Raw genomic sequence first — 22,646 nt, 5'->3', positions numbered from 1 at the left:
TTCAAATAATCAACTTATTTTGCCACTTAATCACTGGATTAGGAAAACATTATTTGTATTTACACTTGTAATCCATATTACCAGATCAACTGACCACACAGGAGCACATTATAGTTACAATTACAGACTGTAGTACACCTGTTTCTTAGAATATTTTCTTGTCCCCCTCTCCCCCTGTTCCTCAGCGCTCAGGACCCCCACAGAGCAGGTGTGATGTGGTGGTGGGTCATTCTCAGCGCTGCAGTGACACTGACGTGGTGGTGGTGTGTTAGTGTGTGTTGTGCTGGTGCGAGTGGATCAGACACAGCAGTGCTGCTGAAGGTTTTTGAACCACTCTGTGTCACTGCTGGACTGACAAACTGCAGCAACAAATGAGCTACCGTCTCTGACTTTACATCTATAGAACTACAAAGTGCTCCTGCATGGTCAGTGAAGCTAATAAAATGGACAACGAATGTAGATACAATGTATGTGTTCCTTATGCAGTAATCATTCAGTGTATAAGTTGATGACTACAGTAATATGTGAAAAATAATTTTACAAAATAAAGCCATCAAGTCCATGCTAAGAAGGTTAATGAAGAATTTCAGCTAAAACTTTAAACCAGAATTACCCTTAATCTAAATAAATAAATAACATTGATATTGTATGAGTCACCTGTACATGTTGTAAATCTTCTGCATTAACAGGACCCACTGATGATGGTGATGGAGGGTCATTTTCTGTAGATACCACATCTTGGACTTCATTCCTCTCATCATTCTGTAAAACAAAATTAATTAAACATGTGAATATGATATACAAACTACTGGACCAACCAACCAAAAACAGCGACAGACATTCCTTCATTGTTATTACCTTTGTTATATCCTTGTGGTTATACTCAAAATCCCACTCTATTGTTGATGCAAGCTCATCAACCGTTTCATAATATGGGTGTCCAACTTCTATTTCTGAATCTTCTGGTATCAAAATCAATTGTTGCATTTCATTGTGTGCTTGATTGTTGAATTCAGGCACCTCATATTCTCTAGGAGTGTCCTGGAGTTCATGTGAGGACTGCACTATGCCAGTTTCATTCAGACATTCTTCTGCATGAGACGAAATGTGTATTATATTCTCATCTTGAAAGTCCTGGGTGGAGTGCATGACTGCATAGCTTCTACCTTCATTTGGTGTTGAATGTAGGTAATTTAAAGGCCCTGGGACTTCATCAGCTAAGGTCTCAGAGGGTGCAGCACTGCTATGCTGGTTCTGGCTGACATCAAACATCTTTTGTCTTTTGTGTCTTTGTAGTCCCTGTTCTTTCAAAATCTGTAAAATATTAATTGAATGTTAATTCTCAATATATTCAATAAAATAAATTCATTTCATAACGTGCTGCTGACATGTATTTGCACCATTTACTTTAACTTAAAAACTTAAGACAGATTTTTTAAAATAAAAAATAACAACCAAAATCCATATGAATATTTGTCATACCACCTGATTAAATTATTCCTGAAACAGGTTTTATCAATCCATTTGTTTTGTTGACAATTTATAAAGACACATATTTTCTGGCCATTGTCAATGCATTTCTCCCAGTTTCCTAGTAATTGTTGAGGCAGCAATTCAAAAGCACAGAAACAATAAAACTTCAAATACCTCTTCAGTGAGAGATCTGTGAGGTAAACTCTTTGAAGAAGGCCATTCTGTGTTGTCATCACTGTCTGAAGATGTTTCATGGATCATGACTGAAGAAACTTTTTCTTTTGTGCAGATGTAAAGTCTCAGCATTTTCAGTTTACATTCTTCATAGAGCTGGAAGAGTGTGCTTTCCATAGAGACTTGATTTCTTTTAAAATCACAAATTGTAAATGTAAAGTCCTCTTCTGCTCCTTTAGGTGAGTGGCCATTTTGGAAAAAAAGATTTTTTCCCATTTCCATAATCTGAGCAACTGTTGTATATTTATCAAGCAACATATGCCTTGTTCCACCTCCATTCCTTGTCCTCACTTGATGATAGTCATTTTTGGAAAAGTGAAGCCACCCAATTTCGAGTCTTCTTGAGCTTTTTTGTGCATTCTTATTGTTATGTCTTGACATCCCGTTTTCCAGTGTGGTTGCTATATCTGGCTCGTGTTGTTTTGACCCAGTTCTTCTTGCAAAGATTTTCTGTTTCAGTCTTTCTAAAAGAGTTCCTTTGTCAGCACAAATATCTTTCTGTTTGCAAAAGGAAATAACAGCCAGCCGATCACCGTATGACCTAATATACTTTGCCCTTTCTTCATCTGTCATAATGAGGAGGACAGACCTGTCAATCTACAAATACAAAATACAAACATTACAGATTTGCTTTATATCAGTAGAAATGCAAGTAACACACCTGAATAGACAATCTGGATTACAGATATACAACAGAGAACATTTATATTCTACAAAACAAAGACATATATTTACTACAGTCAAACATTTACAGATATTCTGAATATCTCTGAAATTCCACTTTGACTGTAAAACTCAAATATCAGACCCCAGGGTTTGGTTTAATGCCAAAATCTTCATATCAGCTATAAAATAATTTAAATGAATAATCAATACATAGTGTTGTAAACTTGCTTCTGTCTGTGATTTAACACATGTGGGCTTATGCTGGCACCATACCTTGTGGAGTGCAATTATATTTGATTGGACAGTGACGATATACGTCTGGTTTCATTTGATGAAATCCAAGACAGAATTTCTTAGGAATGTGATGACTGTACCTTGTCCCTTTTCATTTTATCCAGGTCCTCCTCTGACACTCCTCTTGACCTCAGGAAACTTTCAAGGTCCTCCTCCATTTCTAGGTCATAAGATTAAAATCAGAATTATCAGCTTCAGGTTTATTCCATTCCAGTGATTGTTTCTAAGCTCTCGATCAAAGCCTATACAATTCAGACATTTAGCTACATACAAAAGCAAATCAAAATGTAAATGATTGAATCACCTACATGCCCCTGTGCTGATTAATAGACTAGAACATCTATGTTATAGCCCAAGTACAAGATTACATTTACAGATTCGTTGCTAGAACCTACAATTAGACAATACAAGTACAGCTGTGAAATACAGTGTTATCAGTATAATCTGGCAGCATTATATATAGTGCAGCAGCTTAAATGATACTGAAAAGCTAGCAGCTAACCAGTGTAGTACGGAATGTGGACAGAGTCATAATAAGTAACAGAGTTGGATGGATTTGTTAATTGCTATGAAATGAGGATGAGAGAATTTAAAGTGCAAGCGCATGGACAAAGGTTATGTGAACAGTACAGAGATACAGACAATAAACAATGTTTCTAAACAGTGGGAGTGAATGGAGAGTGAACACCTAAATAAATGTTTAGCTATTGGTAGTGTATTGGAGTAATGTGTGTATGTGTGTAAAAGTCTTTTCTGGCAGACAATTGTATCCCGTTTTTACAACTCCCAAATTGTATTCCGTTTTTACAACTCCCAAAGAAAAACAGAATTCCCAGATAAAACGAAACGCATGGTGTAGGGACCGGCTCGCTAGCTCCACAACCGTGTCTGGAGCCGGCGCGATGAGCCACGTCTCTGTAACAATCAGTCCGCAACGTGTCCTGAGATCTCTGTGTTGAGCCACTGCCTTACACCCTCCATCTTGTTACTGAATCACCGTATTTTTGTGAGACTTTGCTTGGTAAAGGCTTTTTATTAAGATTCTTAGCTTGAACCCTGCCCCAGTGCGCCGTCCACATTTTTTCTTTCTTTCACGAAGCCGCCTATGTCTCATACACCTGTTACTATGGTGATACTTGGAGCTTCGGCGTTCTGACTAGCACTTTCAGGATGAACGTATATAAACTTGTTGTTCACAACTTCCTCTGATGTTAGGCAGTTCCTTACAGATGTATGAACGAGTCGCACTGGCAATTTATTTAGCTTAACTAACTGTGTTTGTAGAGATAAATAAATACATATATAATATCTGTTTCAATTGGCTGGATTTACCTGGAAACTGCAGTGTCCTGATGTGTTGAATGAGCCCCAAAGACAATTGTGTATAATTTGCGAGGGAACGCAAAACGATTTGCGAGGGAACGCAATTATGTTTGCGAGGGAACGCAAAACGATTTGCGAGGGAACGCAATTATGTTTGCGAGGGAACGCAAAACGATTTGCGAGGGAACGCAATTGAGTTTGCGAGGGAACGCAAAACGATTTGCGAGGGAACGCAATTATGTTTGCGAGGGAACGCAAACATTTGCGAGGTAACGCAAAATCAATAGTGTTTTTTTTATTTTTACCCCAGTCCCTTTAGGGGCTCCGTAGAATACAACTAGAGAAGTTACTAAAAGACAACTGATTTATAAAAGACGTGATTTAGGAGGCTTAGGTGCTATTGATTTCTCTATTAAAACAAAAATTTCCTTTTGCAAAATTATTCAAAATGGATTTCAACGACAAGTAGAGTGGATAGGAGATTTGACAAATTGGAAATCTAAAGAAGGTAAAGCTAGAGGGTCTATTCCATATTATAAATTAATCTTTTCAGATTTTATACATAAATACAATGATTTGAACATTGATTGGATAAATGCTTCAAATAAAAGCATATATAAAATAGTGAGTGATAAAATTTATGGACAGAATTTTGAATTTAGAGAACTAAATAAAGAGGAAAATAAAATATGTCTAAAAAATATGCTTAACAAAAATATATCTGAGACTATTAGAGATACAACCAGGTTAATAGCAGTAAGGAGGTTACCAGTCAGACTTTTAGTAAAATGGAGTTGTTTTATTAAAACTATAAAGTGTCCAATGCCATTATGTCAAGAGGAAGAATCTCTGGATCACTTTTTATTAGAATGCTATAGGTCTAAAGAAGTGTGGGAAAAAGTAAAGGATATAGGTTTAAATTTTGATGTAAATATTAAAAGTATCTATTATGGCATTTTTGATTGTAATATTGATGAATATAAATGTCATTTTATGTGGTATATTATATGTTTGGTAAAGTCTAAGTTGTGGAAAACACGATGTAAAATGACAATAGAACAGTCTTTTGTCTCTAGTGATGCGGTTGTGAAGAGTATTAGGACTGAATTAAAAAAACAAAAGACTCTTAATATACTTTTTAAAGACTCTATTCTTTGGGACACTCTAAATATATGAGACTGTGCTCGTTTGTATGTGTAATTAAATGTTTGGATGTATGAGTATATAATTTATGTAAGCTGGAATTTTGGAAGGACTGTACATATATTTGTATTAATTAATAAAGTTTATTAATAAAAAAAAAAAAAAGGAAAAAAGAATTTCGTCTCTACGCCACACGGGGCAGGAGATATAGGGAGATATAGCGCCACCTTCAGGCTGATCGGGCTGATTCTTTGCGCCTGAGTAGCGGGAGGGTTTACTACCAGTTGATCAAACGACAAGTCTGTAGGACCTACGGTTTGGGATGCCCCTCGCGTTTCATCGGAGAAAAAGAAGAAAAAAACAAAAATAAAAGAAGAAAAAACGGAACAAAAACTGGGACTTTTTAAAAATTATTTCCGTGTTAAAATCAAATAAACAAAAGTGAGGAACCCAGAGGTAATTATACGCCCTGTGTTTGTAAGCGATACCCTGCTCCGTTCAGTACGATTACTCACGTAGAGGCTCCGGCTGCGTCCCAAATAGCGGTATACACCACATAGCACTTCAGATAATTAGATCACTACACGCAGACTAGAAGGTACACTACTTCGACGCGGAGACGTGAAGCACATAGCCAAATACACGTTGTTTTTAAACCTGTCTCCAGAGAGCATTATTTTATGACTTAAAATGTGCACTACCTAGGGTACTGGGAGATAAGTTAACTTCGATTTCTGTGACCTGCAAACACCACCAGAGCTCTGACATCTCTCAGAACTTTACACATTTTCAGACACTATTTAAACAGCAGATGGAGATTATAAGTCTTTAAGAGACGTGAACATTATATTTTCACCTTCAATTCTCTTTAAACTGGAACTAAATAAGTGTTTAAATGAAATAAACAGTTCTGATGATGAACAGATCACAGCGAACACAGCTCTAGATTTTCTGATCATGAAACACACACATTGACTTCAGCCCCCGAGCCGACCTGTGACAGGTTCTGATATTAACCCAGTGCTGAACACCCTCTCTGGCCATGTACTAGTCACAGAGGGTATCTCTTCTTCTCTCTTCTTTCTCTCTCTCTGCAGACCCAACTGCATCTGGGTTTTTTTTTAAAGTCACTCAGTAGTGCACAGAAATCTGTTAGTGACCAATGTAAATGTGCTTTATCAACAACACCCAAAAAGATGTAGCTCAATTAACAAATCTCAAAGTAAAAAGTAAAAAATTAGTAACAAATCTGCTTTACTGACTGCGATTTATCAAGTCACACTGATCACATTACTTGCTTTGTCAGAATCCACAAATCTAAAAGGACCTTAATGTCCAGACAGCATTAAAGGTGTTAACAAACATCTGCTCAGTGCCAAAGACGGTGGAACGGAACATCTTTATCTTGTTCACTGCATTTTGAAAACATCCCACCATAAGATTAGAAACGGATTCATAAAAATGTTTAATCAAAAGTTATTTAATTTTCTCAATCCATTTATGAACTCATAAGGAAATACTCATTTATATTAATTTACAAAACAGAGTTAAAAAAAGCAAATGTCATAAAAAAATATAGACAAAAAAATCTGATAATAAAATTTATTTTTTTTTAAATTATTTTTTTCTAATATTTTAAGTCCATTCAAAGCGTTTGAGATAGGCCTCCCAGCCCGCTCTCCTGTACTCCTGTGCTGCCTTCACTCTGTCCTCACTCTTTAAGATCCCACGGCCCACGATGATGATGTCTGAGCGTCTAGAACAAATGACATCATCTGGTGTAATGTACTGCTGCCCCAGACCATCACCTGGAGGAGAAACCAACAGGAAAGTCAGCAAATACAACACCACTTCTGCATTAACTGGGGAACGCATTGTGGTGCATGAACCTGAATGTCCAAATGATCAGTAGAGTGTCAGTACAAGGTGAGAGTTTCTGATAAAGTGGCCAGTGAGTGTCAGTAGAAGGGGGGTGTTTCTGATAAAGTGGCCAGTGAGTGTCAGTAGAAGGGGGGTGTTTCTGATAAAGTGGCCAGTGAGTGTCAGTAGAAGGGGGGTGTTTCTGATAAAGTGGCCAGTGAGTGTCAGTAGAAGGGGGGTGTTTCTGATAAAGTGGCCAGTGAGTGTCAGTAGAAGGGTGGGGTGTTTCTGATAAAGTGGCCAGTGAGTGTCAGTAGAAGGGGGGTGTTTCTGATAAAGTGGCCAGTGACTGGAAGTACAAGGTCAGGGGTCTAAATGGTGACCAGTGAGTTTCATCCTAAAGATTATTCCAGAGCTACAGCGCCATCTGGGGGTTCATAAACGAGCTGCAAATTCCAGTTCTTGTGCAAACAGGAGCTCAAAGAGATGGATGGTCAGTGAGAGATGGGATGGTCACGTACCTCCGCTCTGTAACTGCACCCCTGGAGTCATGTGGATGTGCTCTGGTTTACAGCTGACCTTGGACTGGCTGATAAACCCGAACACAAATTTCGGGAAATCATCTGCCATCTTCACCTGGGAAAGAAACGGAACAGCATCATCAGGTTCAGGTTCAGAAACGGAATCATCTCAAACCACACAACAGAAACAAACAAGACTTCACAGCTGAAAACGTCCAAAAAAAATAAAATACAATGTCAGTGCATCATTGGTGTCATGTCTTTTTAATGTCTCTGAACTGCTCCACATCTGTCTCACACCTGCACTCACATCTGGATTCTGTGGCTGATGATAATCTGACCCACCTTAAAAGGTACATATTGTACCACTGTATCCACAAGTGAACATAGTTCTGTTCTTGGCAAAACAGGGCTTTTTGTTATAAACCACAATCTTCCAAAAGTTAATACATTTCGGGCCTGATTCATGAAACCTTCGTAAAAAAACAATAGTAAACTACGTGAATTGTACGAAGAAGTGGACATTCCCAAAGAATTGGTGCCAGATTCATGAACACTACGTAAACAGCAGATATTTTTAGTAGAACGTGTGTATGTTAGTGAATACCCAACGTTCGCAAATTGGGAGGATGTGCACATTTCTTTGTCGTTAGATTGAGGAGCCGCTGAGAAAAGCCTTACTCTCCACAGAATTTTATTTACTGTCAAATCTGCACTTTTTAGTTTCTTTCTATGTATATTTTTGCTCATTTATGGGGAAAGTAGCAAGACATTTGTCAGATTAAGATTAGTTATAGTACTGTGTAAAATGTTTAGTTTGAGAACATTACGTTTAAGAAGCCATTATCTGAGCAGTAAGAGAATATTTGCTCAAATAAAAATAAAAATAAAACATTATTAGTGATATTCTGTGTTTCAATGTATGGTTTAACCCTCAGCTTCTCTCCGTGTGGCAGTGCAGTTTAATTTGAGGTTATCATTTTGTTAAATAAACTAAAATATTTGCAGACCCCTGCACATTCACTTAAGCTTGTCCCGCAGCTGCACGGAAGGTAAAGGTGTTTTATTCTTGACACAAGCTCCTTCTATGAGTTTTCCCTCATCTGACTCTCTGTGGAGTCTCTCATAGAGGGATAACTGCCTGTGGATTTGCTCCTGATTTACAAGAGTTCCTTTAAATGTGTTTGTTTTGATGAAGCATGTTATAAAACATCGGTGGTGCACGACCACACAACACTGCGATTGTAACATTTTACCGCGTCAAATATAACATTAGTTTAAAATCCCTGGGATGACGCTTGGATGATTGGAACAGCACAGGGTTGTAAAATGTTGCATTGTTGGATCTCGATAGTGAACTGACCAGAGACATCACTCAGATAATAAACTATAAACCTGTGTCATCTCCAAAGACGTTGAAGTTCTGTTAAATCCAGCAGCAGCGCAACACCAGCCAATTACACGGTTTACAGACTTCAAACTCGTTTATATTACAATGATCCACATTAAGTAACTGTCTGACTGCACGAGTAACAAAATAATTCAGCGAACAATAGCCCTTTAGCTACTGGAAGTCGCTCTGAATGAAAGGCCGTGTTCGGAAGAGGACTGTTTTGTGAAATTTCATTTGATTATTAATTAATTTATTGTTTATTTATTTAGTTTGTGCATTTTTATTAACCTTTATTTAAAGTTCAGTCATGTAGCATGATACTTTCAGCATCTTTCCGACAATTACGCACACTGTGTTTTCAGGAGCAAGTGTAAATTTAGTTTGTTCCTACGAACATTTACAAAAAAAGTGATTCACCGACGAGTTACGTGCAAATTCGCTCTGCTCACGTTTCATGAATAAGGTCCAATGAATCCCTCAGTTCCATAGAGCTCTCTCTTTGGTTAAATATTAAATGTAGAGTCTCACCACAGACTGCGTGTACTCTGTCGTGGCCAGACTGCCCTGAGAGCTCATCTCAGCGATGAGGAGACAGCCGTGGCCGAGGGGCTGACCCACAGCTTGTAACCCCTTCACCACACCTGGACCTGGCACAGCGTGGGCATTCACCATGTGACACCAGGACGAGATCTTATACAAACCTCCTGAAAAAAAGAGAAACACACATGTTTTGTCACAGTAAATTAAGCTGGAGCCACACATCAAGCAGCAGTTAAAATTAAACGTAACAAGCTCTTCTCTCCACACAAACCTTCGTACTGGAGTTTGACAGTGTTCCCGATGTCTGCAAACTTGCGATCCTCGAAAATGAGGAAATCATGTTTCTGTGCGAGCTTCAGCAGCCTGCTTCCCGTCTCCGGGCTGAAGTCCTCAAGGATGTCCACGTGGGTTTTCAGTACGCAGATGTAAGGGCCGAGAGTGTCGGCCAGCTCCAACAGCTCTTTGGATTGGGTCACGTCTGCGGACAGGCACAGATTACTCTTCTTCTCATCCATGAGGCGCAGCAGCTTAGAGGCCATTGGACTGACCCCAGGGAGAGTGGCTCGTTCCCTGTAACTCAGCTCTTTACACACCCTCTTCTCCTTCACCTCTGGGGAGATGCTCCTTCCTCGTTTCGAGGCCCTTCTGCTGGTCCCTGGAGGTTTAGTGAAGGTCTGGTTCCCCTCAATAAAAGTCTTCACTCTCGTGCGTGTGGCTGCAACAGGCAACATTTATTCACACTTTAATAAGAACTTCACAACAGAATCAGTTTATATTTACTATTACTTCTACAAAATAACATTCAACCATAACTTGTTCATTAATAAATAACTAGTGAATATATAACTCAACTTGAAAAAACTGAAAGTAGACACTGACTACGAGTTTGTATTTAATTAATATTTAATAGACAATGAACAATAATTTTTTTAATTTCTTATTTTGCAATTGATTGTAAATCCTGAAAATGTACTGCACTTAATCAATAACTGATATTTGTTCATGAATTATTGATAACAGACACTGAATAACTGAAATTAAGATATTTAAAAATAGAAAACCCATCATAAACAAACAATATCAGATACTGTGCTAACATTAGCACTGAGTGTGGTAATTAGAACGGAAGAGAAACTGACCTGGGTCGATGCGTCCGGCGTCCAGCAGTACATCCAGCAGGGTGGAGATGTTAAAGACCGGGTGGAGGGTGATCCCCTCGGACTCGAGCATGTCTCGTCCTCCCTGCTCTCGGTCCAGCAGCACCACGGCGTCCTTCACCTTTAACCCCTCCTCCTCCAGCAGCCGAGCCGTCTCCAGCACACTGCTGCCACTCGTCACCACGTCCTTAACAATCAGACACACGTCGCTCCTCACCATCCGCTTCGTCCCTGAGAGGACAGAGAAGTCTCAGATCAAATAAACCAGCATTTCACTCAGAACCAAAGGTATACATTTGTCCTCAATCAAAACTATGTGGTGCCTCACATCAGAGGGGTTTACGCTTGAACTATGACGCTTGCTTGAAGAGTTTAATTTGGAGCCGTTGCCTATTGGTTAGAGAAGAGGGCTTAGGGCTGAAAGGTTGTTGGTTTTATTCCCATGAATAACAGGAAAATTGGGGACGGTGGAAGTGAAGGAACAGCACTGTCCTCCTCCCTTAATCCATGGCTGAGTGGCCCTTGAGCAAGGTACTGAACCCACAACTGTGTCCCAGGCCTGGGGATGGCTGCCCGCCACTCTGGGTGTGTGTTAACAACTTCTAGTGCACTTGTGTGTGTGTGTGTACGCGCGCTCACTACCGCAGATGGGTTAAATGTGGAAGACATTTTCTGTATGTTGTACAATGACAAATAATTGCACATTATAATTTTCATTAATGTATCGTTTGTCAACTACACAATTGGGGCGGCACGGTGGTGCAGCAGGTAGGTGTCGCAGTCACACAGCTCCAGGGTCCTAGAGGTTGTGGGTTCAATTCCCGCTCCGGGTGACTGTCTGTGAGGAGTGTGGTGTGACCGTATGTGTGAGTGTGTGAGTGAATGTGTGTTGCCCTGTGAAGGACTGGCGCCCCCTCCAGGGTGTATTCCCGCCTTGTGCCCAATGATTCCAGGTAGACTCTGGACCCACCGCGACCCTGAACTGGATAAGGGTTACAGATAATGAATGAATGAATGATGAACTACCCAATTATTATTAATCTTCGTTTAATTATGCATTATGTCAGGACATCATGTTCTTTTACTTCACTTCCATCTTAAATTGTGAAGCAAATACATTTTGGCACCTGATGCTACTGCAACATTTAAAGTGAAATTGAATGTTTTAAACAAAAAAATCTGTCAAATATGCATCTGAATTCAGCTCCCATCACAGTCCCAGGAGTGTATGATAAAATACTCTGATATCACTGCAGACTGGCAGAGCTGCTTACTAGCCTTGGCTCAATAAAGGATTTTTTATAGAAAACTGTGATAAATTTCAACCAATGAAGATAACATTTTTTTAAATTACTGTAATCTGTGATAGTCAATATTAAAAATGAAGACACACAACAGTAAAGAAATATATAACAGTAATTTAGCAGTCATCAACCAGTCTATTGCTCGGTGCACGTTGGTTGATTGCCCCTCATTTAAATAATAAGCCTTTTCCCACATAAAAATAATTAACCCCTAATATCAGTCCACACTCACTGGTGACTATGTGGAAGTCTGACCCCATGACTTTAGACACAGGAGCAGATAAACTTCCTGTTGTAGGAAACACAGGGTGTTAGTCCTGCATGTGTCAAAAACAGACTCAAAGCATATCTTTGCTTTTTACATAAGCTTTTACCACTGCTGTGCTGCACGCGGCCGGTGTGAAAATCTATGCTGATTAATATAGAGGTGTATAGCAGCGTGGTAAACATGTCTGTTGTGCCGATAAATTCCATAGGCTGCAACAAAAATGCTCACTTGCCTTTCACAAATGAAAGGCCTTGTAATGCACACATGGGGTACTTGACTTATAACACAATATATTATCGGTTCTCACAATAAGTCTGGAGAACTTTCTGGAAATTCACATTACTGCCCAATCCTTCTACTTAAAGAGCACAGATCATAACCTGGGAATGAAGCACTGTTCTTTTCTTTGTGTTCTGATGTTTTCTGTTTCTCGTTTCCCAACATGTTGCTTTAACCAGGCTGTTTCCATGTCCCAAACACCTCAAAGTGTCGCACTGCCACAGATCAGATATGGATCAGATGTCAATACCACATATGAATGTGGAACAAATCTGATTTTAAAATGTCAGATTCAATGTGATTTGTGCTGTTCACACAGTGCCCACCCAGAGAGCAGAGTAGAGTGCCTCATTGTCTCGCACTGTAGAAGTAGAGTTAAGAGATGAATGATTACCATTGTCCTTGGTATTTCCAGTGCAGGTGAGTACGGGGTGGTGTTGGTTGGTGGTGTATGGGTCGCTCCACACATGTTTGGACTTCTCTGCAGCATCTACAGCATGTTTATTCAGCATTTCGTTCACCTGAGTGGAACAGGGTGAGAGTGTGTGTTAAGACACAGTAAATGATTTCATCATGAAACAATATATATGAATCTCTGGAGCACTTGCACACGAGCTTAACGTCACCCTTGCCCAATGCCAAGTGTCAGCTAGAGGAGTATCCATGGGTTACAGTCAGATTTTGTTTTCTTTTTTTGCTATGGGCACCATATTGGGGAAATCTCTAGTTTCAGAGCGCAGTACAAATGTAAACAGATGGGAAAGACAGATACATTTATCTCATACATGTGGAGAGTCTCACAACACTTAGAAGACCATTACTTTTTTTTTTGTCCGTGAGGTAAAGGATCCCACAGTGTTGCATAAGTAGAAAAAGACAATTATACAATTAGCCACATTATCATTTTCTTTACAGAATCTAAAGAAAAACTGGTAGAACTCCAGACTCGAATGCGTTTCTCTGGTCTTCTGTCTGAATCTGAGTGAACTATTCACACACAGATCATATGCAATATCAGTAATTGTCTAATTTCTCTCCTGTGTTGTTTTAGTGTATAAGAGACTACAGACACAAGCCACATATTGCTTTGTCTCAGTCTTTTCCTCATTTAATCTGATATTACTGGTAATCCTAAAGTTTAATATATAATATAATAGTGATCAGTGAGAGTGGTTTCCACAATATTGTGCACAACCTTAGGCCGAATCCCAACATCTCACTACACCCTGTGTATGGAAAAGTAAAGGTCATAAAATATTATATATTATATATTCTGCACTCATAGTGCACTATATGTTTAAACTATTGTTTAGTGAGCTATAAGGTTCACATATCCAGGTCGAATTTGTTTCTCATTACTGTCTGGGTGCAGTATTACTAGTTTTGTCATCTGTGATGTGCACAAAGTGTAGGAAGCATGGTTCAACATCAACAACCCAATCTTCTCTACTCACTGACAGACCAACAGAGCAGTGTTTACAAACGTGAGGGGGATAAATGAATGGGTCACAGATCCATTCTTATATTTCTTCAATTATAACATCTAAGTGAGGACAAAAAGTGTATATGTAACGTACATGTGAATGTAATAATAAAACAATTTAAACATCACTTTAAATACGACCTAATAAATATCAAAACACAAATCTACAATAGAAGAAACGGAGAAGTTCCCTGAAGAAGAGGAACGAGGTACAACACAAGCTTTATGGGATATTATGCCTCTTCCATATCTGGCTAAGACACCTCTAATCACGCCTGCAAGGCAGATGACGCACAGTGACGAGGGTAGGTGGGCCCGCCCCTCACCTATAACCTCTGGACACTAGCGTATCTCTTCAGTTCTTATGCTCTTCACCTCGCTAAGAACACCTTACACTTCTCTGCTAATCTAGCTAGCTAGTTAGCTCTTTTCCTTGGCAAAGATACTACAAATAGCTTACTGTTCCAATAGGAAAGAACGGCAACAACCTTACGTTGGTGAGTCGTCTTTCCGCAGAGCGCTGTTTTGGAACGTCTTTTGCCTTCTTCTCTTGAGCTCGCTTTGCCTAGTCTCGGTGCTAGCCCGTTTAGTTTTGCTAACGGCTATCTAAATGAGTTCGCAAGCAGGTACCCGCCACGGCAGGAAAGTCCCTCGCCCTTGTCCTCAAGGGTGTGGGTTCGCTATTCATGAGAAGGACCTGCATGATGCGTGCCCAGTTTGCTTGGGAATCGTTCATGCTAGGAGGGCCTTAGTGCAGCCTGAGGCGTACGAGTTCTGTCACCGGCTCAGACGTTCTACCCTGGAGTGCAGGGTGTCGTTTGTTAAGAAAATTCTCGGACAAGCAGCTTTGGACCGTGAGGATCCCGTTTTCCCAACAAGTTGAGCCTTCTCACTCGGACGCTGAAGAGGCTGAATCAGTGGGTGAGTCGTGTATTAGTTGGTCTGAGCACATGGAGAGTCTGGGGGACGTGTGTGAAATGGGTTCGCCATCACCGGCTCACCTAATGAAGCCCCGGATCCCCGAGCCCGCAGCTGAACTCGAGGACGACGACCCTTTTGATCTCGGGTTAGATGAGCACGGTCTCTCCGAGGACGAGCAGGAGGACCTACCGGCTCCTCTCGTTGCAGCGGCTTCAGGGGGGAAACAGGACGAGGCGGACATGTCCTTTATCTCCCTTTATCGCCGTGCTGCTCAGAAATTGGACGTCCAGTGGCCCGCTCCTTACACAGCCAAAGCAGCTACGAGATTCTCTGGGTTTTTTCTTTCCCCGGTCCCGACAGCGGTGAAACACCGTCTCCCGCAGTTTCCGGACTTCATCGCCGAGCTAAAGTCCTCATGGGCTAAACCACTGTCGACCCGTATGACGGCTCCGGGTTTTGCTCCATTTCTCGACATAGAGGGGGCGGAGGAGACAGGTCTGCTGAACGCCCCTCCCATGGAGCCTTCACTAGCAGCTTATCTCGACCCATCACACAACCTAGGGGTAGCAGGACCAGCCGTGCTTCCCTCTAAGCCCTGCCATTTTTCCTCCTCGCAGCTGGATAAAGTTTACCGCGCGCAGGCAGGCACAGCTAGGGCTATGAATTCAGTCATCCTTCTCCAAACATATCAGGCGATGTGTTTGGCCGAGCTCGGAGAGCAACTGCCGGCGGAGAGCCCGTTAACCGCCTTGCTTAACGAGGTCAGAATTGCCTCGGATTACATCCTGTGCATGTCCCGCTGTGCTGCACTGTCGCTGGGCAGAGGAATGGCGTCAACGGTGGTGGCTCAGCGCCACTTGTGTCTGACTATGTCCGATATGTCGGAAAGAGACAGAGTGTCTTATTTGGACGAACCAGTTTCATCTGCAGGTTTGTTTGGTCACTTTCTCGAAGCCATTCAGGCTAAATTCAAGATCAGGAAAAAGCAGACAGAGGCACTATTCTGCCAAGAAGGGAGGCTAAGCAGAAGCCAGCGTGGGTCGCTCGTAAGCCTGCCACTCCATTTCTCGCTGGGAAGAGGTCTGCACCAGCAGTTCTTCCGGGGAAGCAGCAACCACAAAAACAGGCCCTGCGTCACTCCGCCTGGAGCAGGGGTCCTCCACCTGGACTTCAGAAGGATTCAGCGGTGAGGAGGAAGAAGCCTAACTCATCCTAACCTTCAGTTCAGTCTCCAAGGCTCGGAGACGCTGCAGCCTCTCCCCTCAGGCCCCTCAAGAAGCGCCACCCTTCTCCCGTACCGGGGCCCAGGCCAAAAAGTACACGTTCTACCCCAGTATTGTTCACAAAGCACCTGTTCTGCCCAGACACGTGTGCACAAACATCCCCTCAATCCTTTCCCAGTTCTCAGGGGTGGGTGGGTTTCCCTCAATGTTTACAAGCCCCCAGTTTGGGTGCAATAAAAGAGCATTATGTTCCTCGATGTGCCTTAATAAAGTCTCATTTTGTACATCAGGAAATAAAGGTGTCTGTTTCAAGCACAATAAAAGATCTGGCGTTAGTGAGCCCGAGGAAGCATTCTGTGTGCTCCCCAGCTCAGCCACAGGAGGGCCTCATTTCCCCACAAATAGGCTGTTATCACGGCCGACTCGCAGCTCATGCAGCAGAGTGGCGCGCATGCGCAGTCTCTCCTTGGGTAGAAAGGACCGAGTGCGTAGGGTACCGTTTACAATTTCGAATTCCCCCTCCCTGTTTTCCAGCATGGTGCTCACCCGAGTATCGGGCAGTGCTGCAGCGGTCCTCAAGGAGGAGATAAGAAATCTCCTCAGCAAAGAGGCAATAAGAGTGGTGCCTCAGACCGAATCACGAATGGGCTGGTACAGCCGTTACTTTGTTGTGCCGAAAAAGGACAGGGAGCTCGCCCAATTTTGGATCTGAGAGTGCATTTGAGCAAGCATTTGAGAGTTTTCACTTTCAAAATGCTAACTCTGCGCCAGTTCCTTCGCTCGATTGGCCCGGGGGACTGGTTCACGTCCATAGATCTCACAGACGCATATTTTCATATAGCAATCCATCCAGATCACAGAAAGTATCTGAGGTTTGCATTCGAGGGAGTGGCGCACGAGTGGCTCGTTCTCCCGTTCGGGCTTTCTCTAGCTCCTCGCACTTTTACGAAGTGTATGGAAGCAGCTCTCGCCCCACTGCGGGGGCGAGGAGTGCGCATGCTCGCGTATTTGGACGACCTCGCTATAATAGCGCGGTCGAAAGTGAAAGCTCGGACAGATACAAACGCTGTGCTTTCTCATTTGAAGCGGCTGGGCTTATCGGTCAATTTAAAGAAGAGCTCTCTAATCCCCAGTCAGAAACGTTCTTTTCTGGGGTTAGAAATATGCTCGCTCTCCGGCCGAGCATGTCTGTCAGAGCGCAGAATATGTGACCCTTCTGTTGTGGAGCAGTCTCCACCTTCTGTCACTCAGGGCGATGCATATATACCAGGTTACCTGAACCTGGGGGCAGACCTCCTCTCCAGAGAGGGCCCTTCAGCGCGGGAATGGTGAATCAGCCCTCTGGTGGCAATGCAGAAATGGGATCGATTTGACAAGGCCAACGTAGATCTCATCGCATCCAGAGAAAACATGCACTGTCCTCTGTTTTTCTAACGGACCACAGCGCGCCCCTGGGAGTGGATGTGCTGGCACACCCGTGCCTCCAGTATGCGTTGCCTCCAGTAGCTCTTATATTGCCAACACTGGAGAGGGTGCGCCAGGGAAACCTTTCCCTAATTCTGGTAGCCCCCTGCTGGCCATCGAAACCATGGTACGCAGAGATAGTCAGTCTCCTTGCAGGGGACCATTGGTCTCTCCCTCTTCACAAGAACCTCCTGTCTCAGGCAGGTGGAGAAATAGTTCACCCTCGACCGGAGTTGTGGTGTCTTCACGCTTACCCGCTGAAAGGTCAATGTTAATGGCTCGTGGCTTACCCTCCAATGTAGTTGCCTTTATTCAGAGTGCAAGAGCAGCCTTTACAAGAGGTCTGTATGCATTTAAATGGCATGCATTTGAGCTTTGGTGTTAGGAGAGGGAATTGGTCCCTTTCCAATGTTCCAGGAGTCTGTGGACATCAAGTTCGTTTCATATAAGACTGCTCTACTCCTAGCTTTAGCATCTGCAAAACGGGTGGGTCAGTGTCAGTGCACCCTTCTTGTACCCAGTTTGCACCAGGGGACACTAAGATGACTCTGTGTCCTAATGCCAAGTGCTAGTGTCCAGAGGTTATAGGTGAGGGGCGGGCGTGATTAGAGGTGTCTTCAGCCAGATATGGAAAAGGCATAATATCCCATACAGCTTGTGTTGTACCTCGTTCCTCTTCTTCAGGGAACAGTGGTTATATGCATAACCTAACGTTAAGAGATTTTAGATATTGAGTCGTTTAGCTTTCCTCCTCACTATAAATATTTCAGTTTCAACTGTGCGAGCGAGCTATCCGTTATAAACTAACTGACCGAACACTTAAAAGCACTTAAAGTCTGTTTCGAAGGATTGGCGAAGTACGGCGCTATGATAGACACCAAATTATTATTTATATTTTAACATATCTCAATAAACACTCGTTTATCACAGTAAACTAGAAACAGTCCCCTTAAATCAATAGCTAATACTCCCGCTCCGTTCGTTTACATTCAAACTGAGAAGCGCGGGAACTCCAGTGTCGCGATACAACAGACGCCAAGGGAGACACAATATCACTTAAACACTTATAAAAGAGAGATTTATGAGATTAAGAGGGGGTATTATTTTTAATATTGTTTTTCCCTAGATTCAACACAATAAACGTATTATAATAAAATAGTGAAAATAACTTAAAAATCGTAGTTATCACATACATTTCTCCTTTCCCCCTCGTGGCACTGTGTAACACTGTATGGAAATTAACGCTTGATGTACGCGTATCCTTAGTTCCTTCTTTATCGTATACTGTACCAAACGAGGTAAACATCGAGTGGGACTCGCACTTGGCCCAGTTTCAGAAAACCGTAATCAGACCTAATGCGGATAAATGGAACTGACCGTATGTTTTGTTTTCCGGAACACCTCGACCAAACTCGGACCAGACATGCCGCGCCGGCTCCGAGTCCATGCCGAGTCCCCGAGTCGATACCAGACCTGGCCGGAGTCCACCGTGTTGGCTGTGTGTAACTGATTTGTGTGTATCTGTGTTGTGTATGTGTGTGTTTAACTGACCTCATTGCGTAGATCTGGGTTTGAGTCCATGACTTGGAGGTCGATGTAAATTGGAGAGAGGAGTCCACTCTTCAATTTAAACTGCCCAAACTTCACTGCTTTCGCATCGTGGAGCTTCAATATCAACTTATCAGTAGCCATCGTCTTCAAATAACTAAAAATAATACACACTCACTCAGTCCTCTTACTTTACCCTCACACACTGCTCTCGCGTTAACGATGAATCGCACAAAGAGGCTTCAGAACATGTGGCAAGAACTGTATGAAGCGCGTAAAGAGGTTGGTTACGTTACGTTACGTTGCCGTGACGTCACCGATAGCGCCGGAAGCGGTTTGAGTTTGCCGGTGTGGAAGCCAAGCACAGTGGAAAAATGGTGTTTCTTAACAAAAATTAATTAAGTCATAACTGTCGCATCTTTGGTAAACATTATTGTATTTATTTAAACATTGACTAAAATCATACTGACAAGTTTTTTGACCTCTATCACCATTACCCTCACATCAAAAACAGATTATCTGGGTGGATGAATGAATGAATGAACCACATAAAATCAAATTAAGGTGTTTTTATTGATATATTTGGCAGTGATTATTCCCATGCAGACACTGTTGCATGAGGCCTTCACAAATATTTATTTATTTATTTTGTGCTTCAAGGCTTTATGAGGCTTCATTGGGCCATCGCTCTGAATTCATATTGAGAGGAGACGATTTACACTTGTAGACAAAACAGAGATGGTTTATATCGATATCGGAATTATATAATATCGACTGAAATTTAGAAATATATCGATATATATAATTTTTGGCCGTATCATCCAGCCCTAATCGTATAGGTCGCAACTACATCACAAATTTTTAAGAGCAAAAATAATATCCATTATCGTTATCTGACTTATGCAATGGCATCATCCAGTTACCCGTATTACATCATACGCTCTTTACCTGAGTTGCTTTGACACAGTGAAGAGCTCTGAGGTGGAGGAATTTGCTCCAAAAAATTGGAGTGACTTCAGTCGTGTGGAGGGGGTGTTGTAAGAAAATATCAGATTTACAGTAAACCGTGGTGTTACATAAATGAAAGAAGTCTTTAACAACAGAAAGGGTAAACACAGCTAATCCGTTTCACCTCCTCAAGCAAAAACCCTGGCAGAGGAAGAGGAAAATACAAAAACGCTGTTCAACAGCCACTGAACCTCCACTGACTCTGCCCAGACACTACACTGTATTGGTTATTTACACTGAAGTGTTGTTACTTTTTGTAAACTTGATTACATTTGCTGTTTGTACACACACACACACACACACACACACACACACACGAGTTCGGCACTTTGGTTTATTTATTTATTTGAACAGTGGGCCATGATATAAACTATGTCTTTCTTTGATTATCACCCCTCACACCTATCCATCTAGCCCATCTCCCCCTTCCTTCGACCATCACACCTTCTCTTCACACTTACCCCACCTCTCATTCTTCTCCCGATTATCATATTCTTCATCCCCCTCATTCTATGTACTCCTCCTCTCACTCCTCGTCTTCCTCCTGCTCCTCCCCCAACCCGATTATCATATTCTTCATTCCCCTCATTCTATGTGAAAAATAAACTCCAGTCAACGCCGAACTCCAGTCTCCTGACTCTTCGATGCCGAATTTCTAACAGCCATAAGTGTTACTTAAGGGTTTACACATTTAAACTGATTATAATCCAATACTGTGCTGAGTACAAAACAGATACAGTCCTATAATTCTGTAATCAAATTAAAATAATGATTGTAGACATGAGAGACTTAGTGGATTTCATAAGTCTGCAGTTCACCCCATAATCAGATTAACACAAATATATCATTAAAATATCAGGAGTGCTATGTATTTCATTTTCACTGAAACGTAATGTTTTAAACTACAACTAGTGGAGGGTACCTAGTTCTGTTGGAGATAAACTATTTCCTTTTTTTAAATCACAAAGGCTGCATTTCCTACATTCACCTTCCCACAAAACATCTAGACCCCCACTTTCTGGTTTGTGCCCACGTGCTGCGTACGCCCCGCTCATTTGATGGCCTTCGGCCTGCAGAGATGTGTAGTTGTCTGAATGTCGTCTACCGAATTTGAGCAACTTCAAAATATATTGTTTGAATTTTTTTATCTGAATTTATTAACCCTTGAATAATAACAGTGAAAACGTGTTCTTGAAAATTCGCGAGATCTATTCAAGAGCAGTTATATTCAGATGCAGAATTTCAGTGCAAAAAGATTCAGTGCTACTACAAATTCAAAGGTGGTAATATTTCAAAGTCTGATGAGACTTCCATAGAGAACCGATTCAGAAGCTCTGAAGATTGTAACAAATCTTTGTACAATAATGAATTAATTCAGTCAGTCAGTCATCTTCTGGACCTAATTCAACCTGAACATTGTTGTGGTCGGTCTGGATCAACGAATCAATAAATGAATCAATTAATTGGTCAATGAATGTCAGCGTCACCGGTGATGACCTTTTCACCTGAGAGTAGTTTTTCAGCCCGTTACGTCCTCATTTAGAAATAGAAATGGAGTCTAATCTAGAGTTGTGTGTGTGTGTGTGTGTGTGTGTGTTCAGTCAATAAAGCACCTTTGTCCTGACTGGTGTGATTATATTATGGTTGTTCAGTGAGTGAAATAGAGAAGGGTTGATAGTTCGGATTGTGACAGAAGAGGTTTATCATCACGGAGATTACAGCAGCAGCTTAAAAAACAGCTCGTTTTACATCATACATCTATAAAAATAATGATAGGATGTATAGCATTTATATTTATTTATTTTCAAAAGTGCTTTAATACAGAGCCCCTGAAGCGACATGGTGAGAATTTCTTTTTAGGGAAAATTCTAGTAAGCACCACTTAGTAAGTCGTGAGCAGCACTTTGTATGTTTTTCTGTTTCTACAATGTGACGTGACTCCAAAAAGTTAAATAGGTCTTTGTCCATGATGGAGGAGTTACAGCACATCCTCTCCTTTCCTGCCATGTCGCCAGACAGAGAGACAAAGTAGTGCTCACGACTTAGTTAGTGGTGTTCACGAGATTTTTCCCTAAAAAGAAATTCTGACCATGTCCCTTCAGGGGCTCCGTAGGATTGTAACTGTAAACAGTGCGCTAAACACTGAGAATGTATTTACAGTTAACATCCAGGATTTTTATCAGTCCTTTATTAAATTAAATATGGTGGTGCTGGACATATTTAACAAACACGTGATGGCTCTTGTGCAGCGAGGAATCAGGAAACAAACATGATCCACACACTGTATTCTTCAAAACAATATGTCAACACATTTACTAACAGAGGCCTTTCACAAACCATCGTGAATTAGAATCCTTAACGTAACAGGCCTTTAAAGATAATATAATATAAATAATATAACAGGGGCTACAAAGTTGTGCGACAGGTAGTGTTTCTGTCACACAGCTCTGTCACACAGCTCCAGGATCCTGGGGTTGTGGGTTTGAGCCCTGCTCCAGGTCACTGTCTCCAGAGTTCAGAGAACGGATGCAGCTCATTAATCCG

The 22,646-nt window shown here is 41.6% G+C and overlaps 2 protein-coding genes across 3 annotated transcripts; both read right to left on the bottom strand.

Annotated features, from left to right (window-relative positions):
- Positions 1-210: 210 nt before the first annotated feature.
- On the bottom strand, positions 211-3,329 carry LOC136683959 (uncharacterized). 2 transcript variants are annotated; one of them, XM_066659087.1, is made up of 4 exons: positions 2,748-3,329; positions 1,648-2,304; positions 859-1,314; positions 211-762 (listed from the first exon to the last, which is right to left on the bottom strand). In XM_066659087.1, exons 1-4 carry the CDS (start codon positions 2,823-2,825, stop codon positions 616-618), a joined length of 1,338 nt encoding a protein of 445 aa, XP_066515184.1. In that variant the 5' UTR covers positions 2,826-3,329; the 3' UTR covers positions 211-615. The 2 variants fall into 2 exon arrangements, with proteins under 2 accessions (XP_066515184.1, XP_066515183.1); XM_066659086.1 differs by having other exon boundaries at positions 211-1,314.
- Positions 3,330-6,736: 3,407 nt separating this feature from the next.
- Positions 6,737-19,425, bottom strand: LOC136683960 (uridine 5'-monophosphate synthase-like). Its single transcript, XM_066659089.1, has 7 exons — positions 19,098-19,425; positions 12,850-12,976; positions 10,587-10,835; positions 9,719-10,162; positions 9,436-9,611; positions 7,515-7,629; positions 6,737-6,941 (listed from the first exon to the last, which is right to left on the bottom strand). The coding sequence occupies exons 1-7, from the start codon at positions 19,236-19,238 to the stop codon at positions 6,769-6,771; spliced, it is 1,425 nt and encodes a 474-aa protein (XP_066515186.1). The 5' UTR covers positions 19,239-19,425; the 3' UTR covers positions 6,737-6,768.
- Positions 19,426-22,646: the final 3,221 nt, after the last annotated feature.

The sequence above is a fragment of the Hoplias malabaricus genome, unplaced genomic scaffold (genome assembly GCF_029633855.1).
Source record: "Hoplias malabaricus isolate fHopMal1 unplaced genomic scaffold, fHopMal1.hap1 scaffold_288, whole genome shotgun sequence".
Lineage (NCBI taxonomy): Eukaryota > Metazoa > Chordata > Actinopteri > Characiformes > Erythrinidae > Hoplias > Hoplias malabaricus.
Note: the sequence above shows the minus strand (reverse complement) of the source record. Positions and strands in the feature narration are given on the sequence as shown.